Below are 6,427 nucleotides of genomic sequence, written 5' to 3' on the forward strand. Positions count from 1 at the left end.
CCCTGAGGAAAGAGTGGGCCAGGCGGGCGGCTGGATATGGGTTCACCTGTGCCCAGAGCTGCTGGTTTGTCCGCAGCATTAACTGTGTGTTGGGGGCCGGAGCCCACCTGGGCCCGGAAACTGCCTTTCCCCCCGCCGGCCTCTCATCTGTGACCTTGGGCTGGCTGGTGGCTGGGAGCCTGTTCCCCTGTGGCCTCCGGTGTGGGAGGGGACCCGTGCAGGTGGGGGGGGGTGGATGCTGAGCACCCAGCCTGGCACATCCCCGTTCACTGTCTCAGTCTGAGCCGTCAGGGGAGGGAGCCACACAGAGCAGGTGCAGAGAGGCGCAGAGAGACCAAAGCCTCACCTGAGGGCAAGGGCACCCTAGCACTGATTCACTGCTGGGCCTTGCTTGGCACCTGCCTGTCCCACCCCTGCTGGCCCGACCCAGGGGTGAGAGCAGCCACTGGGTGTGTCCCATCTTCTCAGCCTTTTTAGGGTCCCCAGTCTGTCCCCAGGGGCTTTGCTGCCCACTCTGAGGTCTTGGCAGGAGGGCCCACCCCCCAGCAGCAGCTGCAATGAAATGGGAGCGGTGGGCCTGGGCTGAGGTCCTCAGGGTGGGGGTGGGGGACTGCCCTCAGCCCACGTACCTGGCACAGACCCTCCGCCTGCCAGTTCAGACAAAGACAGCCCCTTGGTTTGTCCAAACTCCTGCCCCCCCAGCCCTCACAAGCCACCCCCGCCCCCATCGGCCCCAGGATGGGTGGGCTGCCCTGGGGGCTCCCGCCTCGCTCACAGGCCCACCACCCTCTTCCCCTCCACCTGCAGTTCCGGTGCCTGCCCCGGGGCTTCTGCCGAGGGGCACCTTCCCTGGCAGTGGCACAGGCAGATCTCGCCCTGAGCCCCTGAGCCTTGTACAGGACTGGCCCCCTCCCGCAGCCCAGCCCACCTCACTGGTTCCCAGGTTCTCAGGAAGCTCAGCGAGGTACTTCCAGCCTTAGTGACCTTCCCAGCACAGGAGGCTGGGGGTGCCAGCCCCACACCCCAGCAAAGACCCCAGATGCATGTGGAGACTCTGGGCAAGACCACCCTTGGCACAGAATGTGGGGTGTGTCATCCCCTAGCGACCACCCTAGGAAGTGGGAGCCTCCCCAGTTTTGGGCCCTGGGAGGTGATGTCCTTCCGGTTCAGACCCACCCCCTGCCAGCCTGGGGCGGGGCGGGTGGGCCCTGGATCCCCAGCCCCCCAGCTGCAGCCCCCAGTGCAGGTGGCAGCTCAGAGGAGCGGGTCTTGGTGCAGAGCAGAGAGGGGTGTGCAGCGCCCAGGGTGCAGCCCAGTTCCTGGAGGACCAGCACCTTGCAGCCCCTGCAGCTGGCCCAGGAGGTCCACCTGGACAAAGACAAGGACCTAGACGGGCCACCTCACCCTTAGCTTGATGGGCACAGACTGGGAGGGGAGGGGCGGGGACAGCCTGCTGCAAGGACCTGTGCCTACAGCCAGTGGCCCTGGCAACCCCTTGTGCAGCCCCTTGGCCATGTCCTGCTCTGCGGGCCTGCTTGGCCACCTGCCACCCCCCAAGGCACCCCTCCTTCTGTGCACCCACCTTTCCAGAGGTGAGTGCAGAGGGGTTCCCTGGCCCCCAGCCCCCCACCCCATTGAGAATAAAGTGGGCGGGCTCCTTCCTTCAAGAGTTGGGTGGTGTTGGGGTTCACCACCAGGGGGCGCTCGAGGCACACAGCCAGTCTCTACCCCGCTCAGGCCAGCCCTTGGGGCGGGCAGGTGGTCAGGTTCAGCCCGCTGCCTGCGGTGCCCCTCGGGCTGGGGCTGGGTGCCCCCTTCTGCCGCCCCAGGCGGTGGAGCAACGAGGTCTCTTCACGTGGCCCCCGCTGCGAGGTCACCGCTGCCCGGTGGGGCTGGGTGCCTGCCTGCCCACGTCCCAGCAGACCCAGCCCGCCGGGAGGTGGGTGGGGTGAGGTGTGGGGTGACGCCACCCGACTCTCCCTTTGAGTCAGTCCCTTTCTTTCCTCTGAGAGCCTTTCGTTCTGACCCATTTCTGGGCCAAACCTCTGAGCCCCACTTGCCAGATTGCAGGTTCCCACGACTGCCCCCCCCTGCGCCCCCCTGGCGCCCCCCCCTTGGCAGCCAACCTGAGCGTGAGCGGCCTGGGGTGGATGCTGGGGGGTGGGTGGAGGCTGGGGGAGGCTCCCGAAAATCCTCAGGAGGGGAGCGGCTGCGGTGTGGGTGGGGCCCGCGGCAGGCCCCCCAGCCTGGCAGCGCAAACAGGAAGGACAGCGGGCAGCCAGGCCGCCTCCTTCCTGCACACCCAGCACCCGCTAGGTGCCCGCCGCTGGGAGAAGGGGGGCGAAGCCAGGGCTGACGTGGCTCCCTGGCGTCCCCCTGCTAGGCTGGGGTCAAAGGCCCCCGGGGTCATCGCCTAAACACAAGGCGCCTGGAAGTTCGGGCCCACCCCGGTGCCAGCCCCGAGCACAGGACCTCAGGTGGCTGTAGGGTTTCCGTTGGCTCCCAGGGCCCTCCCTTCCCTCTTTGGGACGTTGCACAAGTTCCTGCCGCAGCTGCGAGGCTGCCCTGCGGGCAGCGGGTGGGAAGCCTCCGAGGGGCCAAGCTGCCGCCCGTCCTCTTCTGGGCCTACCTCTGTCCCCACCGTGGGTCTGCTGCCAGCTGCCAGGTTCCCCTCCCAGTGGCAGCTGTGTCCTCACTGTGGGGCCTGAGCTGGGGGAGGGGCAGGACAGGGAGGGGAGGGGTGGTGGGAGGCGGGCCCGGGGCAGGGCGCTGGGCTAGCAGACCTGGCCAGGTGTTCCTTCCAGGACACCCCGTCTGGGGCCTCCCAGAACCTGAGCAGGCCTGAGACCGCTGGGAGCCTGGGCATGACACCAGGCCTTGCCACGCCACTCGTGGGGACCGTGCAGGTCCTGGACGGCAGAGTGTGCCGTCTGGTTGGGGTAAAAGAAACTGAGAGTGGGGTGCAGGCTGGAGCGTGGGGGGCCCTGCAGGGCCATCCCGGTCTGCCCCCACAGTGGTGCAGGAGTGAGAGGAAGAGGAACTCGGAACTCGAACAGAGGAACTGGGCTCCAGGCCCCGGCTGGAGGGCGTGGGGGGAGCCTGGACTTCAGGCTGGGTCCAGCATCCTTCCTGGAGCAGGCGCCAGCCCCCTGCCCGCTTGCGTCAGGGACATGAGGGCTGCTTCCCTTTCCAGCCTGGAAAGCCCCCTCCTGCTGCAGTCCCGGGGGAGCGAGCTGCAGCTTGTCCAGCATCCAGGACCCTGGGCTCAGCCTGGGGTTTCCGCGGGCATGTCCTCTGGCAGGGAAAAACTCCGCAGCAGCCCCCACAGTTCGCCCTGGGGCCAGGCCCAGCCTGGCGTCTGCACCCGGTGGCGTCTGCTGAGGCCCCCTGTGGACAGACACTCCTAGCACCCCAGGACGGACCCCCTCTCCGGGGATCTGGGTTGCAGGAGGTGGCAGGGGTGGGGTGGCCCAGTTAGAAGCCTCAGCCTCCTGCAGAGAGCTGAGCACACACATCTGTGATGCACCAGGGTCTGGGGGGGGGAAACAGGCCCCAGCCAGGAATGATGAGCGGGGAGGGGGCAAGGGGGTGGGGTGGGGGTAGGGAGGGGGGGGAAGTGGTGATGCCAGGCTGGGAGGGGCTGTGCCACCTCTGGGGAAAGTGCACTTGCCTGGGGGGGGCGCCTCTGCCTAGGGTGCCCGTACTGGCCCTTCCTGGAACAGGTGAGCCCTCCTTCCTGTCCTCTGTGTGCCTAGCTGGTCACCTCCAGGCCTCTCTGGAGACCAGTCGGTGTGGGCCGGGGGGAGGCATCATACTGGGCCCTGATTTGGGGCCCCTCTCATCGCCGCCACCCCCTCCCAGCAGCCGGAGGACTGGAGAGGGAGGCGGGGGTGGGGATGGTGGTTGATGCCAAAGGTCGTGAGGGCAGGGGCGGGGCGGTGGTGGGAAGTTTCCCCTGGCTTCCCTCACCTTGGGCAGATGAAAGGGGTGCAGTTCCAGGCGGGGCTGAGTCGGGGCGCAGCCGTGATTTCAGGGCACCTCCGTTTGGCGGCTGCTGTGATTTGAAAGCCTCAGACGTCTGGGTGACTGACGCTGGGAGCCCCTGAATGAGCAGTGCTGGTGAGCGAGCGTCTGCCCTGGGGAAGCCCAGGCTGGGGAGGCGCAGGCCGGGCGAGGGGAGGCGGCCCGGGGGTGTCCCCGAGCCTCAGGTGACAGAGCCTCTCCTTGCTCGCTTGTTCCGCTACAGGGTGCAGCCCCGCCCGGAGGCTACGGAGCTGGGGGGGCCTGGCCGGGGGAGCCCTGCTTGCAGTCTTCTGGCTCCTGTGGCTGCTGGGGTCGGGCCCCAGGGGAGCCCCGGCACCCCAGCCCACAATCACCATCCTTGTCTGGCACTGGCCCTTCACTGACCGGCCCCCAGAGCTGCCTGGCGACACCTGTGCCCGCTACGGCATGACCCACTGCCGCCTGAGTGCCAACCGGAGCCTGCTGGCCAGCGCAGACGCCGTGGTCTTCCACCACCGGGAGCTGCAGACCCGGCGGTGCGGCCTGCCCCTGGCCCAGCGGCCGCGTGGGCAGCCGTGGGTGTGGGCCTCCATGGAGTCCCCCAGCCACACGCACGGCCTGGGCCGCCTCCGTGGCGTCTTCAACTGGGTGCTGAGCTACCGGCGCGACTCAGACATCTTCGTGCCCTACGGCCGCCTGGAGGCCCACTCGGGGCCCTCACCGCCACTGCCCGCCAAGAGCGGGGTGGCCGCCTGGGTGATCAGCAATTTCCAGGAGCGGCAGCAGCGGGCGCGGCTGTACCGGCAGCTGGCGCCCCACCTCCGGGTGGACGTGTTCGGCCGGGCCAGCGGGCGGCCACTGTGCGCCAACTGCCTGCTGCCCACCGTGGCCCGCTACCGCTTCTACCTGTCCTTCGAGAACTCGCTGCACCGCGACTATATCACCGAGAAGTTCTGGCGCAACGCGCTGGCGGCCGGGGCCGTGCCAGTGGTGCTGGGGCCCCCCAGGGCCACCTACGAGGCCTTCGTGCCTCCGGACGCCTTCGTGCACGCGGACGACTTTGGTTCGGCCCGGGAGCTGGCGGCTTTCCTCGCCGGCATGAACGAGAGCCGCTACCTGCGCTTCTTCGCCTGGCGCCACAGGCTCCGCGTGCGGCTGCTGGCCGACTGGCGGGAACGCTTCTGTGCCATCTGCGCCCGCTACCCGCACCTGCCGCGGGACCAGGTCTACGAGGACCTGGAGGGCTGGTTCCAGGCCTGAGCTCCCGCTGGCCAGGGGAGGTGGCTGTGGGTGGAAGGGCTGAGTGTCGCAATCAAACCACCGAGCATCCGGCCCCCAGCGGCTGCCATCGGGCTAACTAACGGGAGGCTGGGGCCAGAGGCCAGGAAGTGAGGGTGAGGGAGGAGCAGGCTGAGCTAGCTGGGGAGGCTGCCTGGAGGAGGAGGAGGAGGAGGCTGGTGAGCCCTGATGGCGGTGTCTGGGAGCACCAAAGAGGACAGGCTGCTGAGGAACCACCTCACCCTGGGCAAGTCTTGGGTGGGTCACAAGACGCCCCGGCCTGCAGCCTCCTCTGAACCCGAGGTGCCCTGGCCCCCGAGATGCAGGCACAGGCCCTGCTGCTCCTGCAGGCCGGGAGACCCTGGTGCAGCGACCGGCTGTGCTGGGCAGCAGGGCACACAATAAAGAAGCCAACGAGTATCTCACTGTCCCTCTGTGTCCTGTCAGCAGCGCCCCTGTCGGCCCTCCCGTGCCTGACCTCACCCCTGCCTGCCCAGCCCAGGGCCCCTGCCCTACCCCTGCCCACCCCCGCCGGCTCCCCCCACTCAGTACAGCCTCAGCTAAGTGGCACCCTCATCAGAGCGCCTTCCCTGAACCCCAAAGGCCGAGGCTGGTCGGGAGCGGGGAATCGAGGGGCCCCATGCATGAGCCATCAGGCCGGAGGGCGTTCGGGCTGTGATGGGGTCTGACTAGTGACTTGGGGTTCCATCTGGTGGCTACAGGGGTGAGGGGGTTGGGCAGTGGGGGGCATTGAGGCTGCTGCAGCCAGGGGGGCCTCTGTGGCGGGCTGGGTAGCCTGGGGGAGGGTGGCAGGTGGGGCACTCCCAGGTGGAGCTGACAGGCCAGCCCTGGGACAGGGACGGGGGCCTCCTCCCCCCATGGCAGAGGCTTATGGGAAAGGCCTGCTGGTGGGTTCCTGCCCTGACCTAGTCCCTTGGGCTGGCTGGGGAGGAGGAAGGGTCCTGAGGCTGCAGGTGGGGGAGGGGGCTTGTATCCTCACCGTGCTGCCTGGGTGGTCCCTTGTGGCACAAGGAAGCAGCTGGGAGGGGTGGGGGTGGAGAGCTGCAGCCCTCAAGCTCCTACATTCATCTTAGGATGTGCCCTCTGTGTGTGTCCCATACACTGGACACCACACAGCCCGCAGCTC

At 68.3% G+C, this 6,427-nt stretch overlaps 1 protein-coding gene across 1 annotated transcript; it reads left to right on the top strand.

The window, feature by feature from the left end:
• The first annotated feature begins 3,953 nt into the window (after positions 1-3,953).
• Positions 3,954-5,700, top strand: FUT7 (fucosyltransferase 7). The gene is made up of 2 exons (XM_012784509.3): positions 3,954-4,119; positions 4,247-5,700. Exons 1-2 carry the CDS (start codon positions 4,107-4,109, stop codon positions 5,260-5,262), a joined length of 1,029 nt encoding a protein of 342 aa, XP_012639963.2. The 5' UTR covers positions 3,954-4,106; the 3' UTR covers positions 5,263-5,700.
• The last annotated feature ends 727 nt before the right edge of the window (positions 5,701-6,427 follow it).

The sequence above is a fragment of the Microcebus murinus genome, chromosome 12 (genome assembly GCF_040939455.1).
Source record: "Microcebus murinus isolate Inina chromosome 12, M.murinus_Inina_mat1.0, whole genome shotgun sequence".
Classification (NCBI taxonomy): Eukaryota; Metazoa; Chordata; class Mammalia; order Primates; family Cheirogaleidae; genus Microcebus; species Microcebus murinus.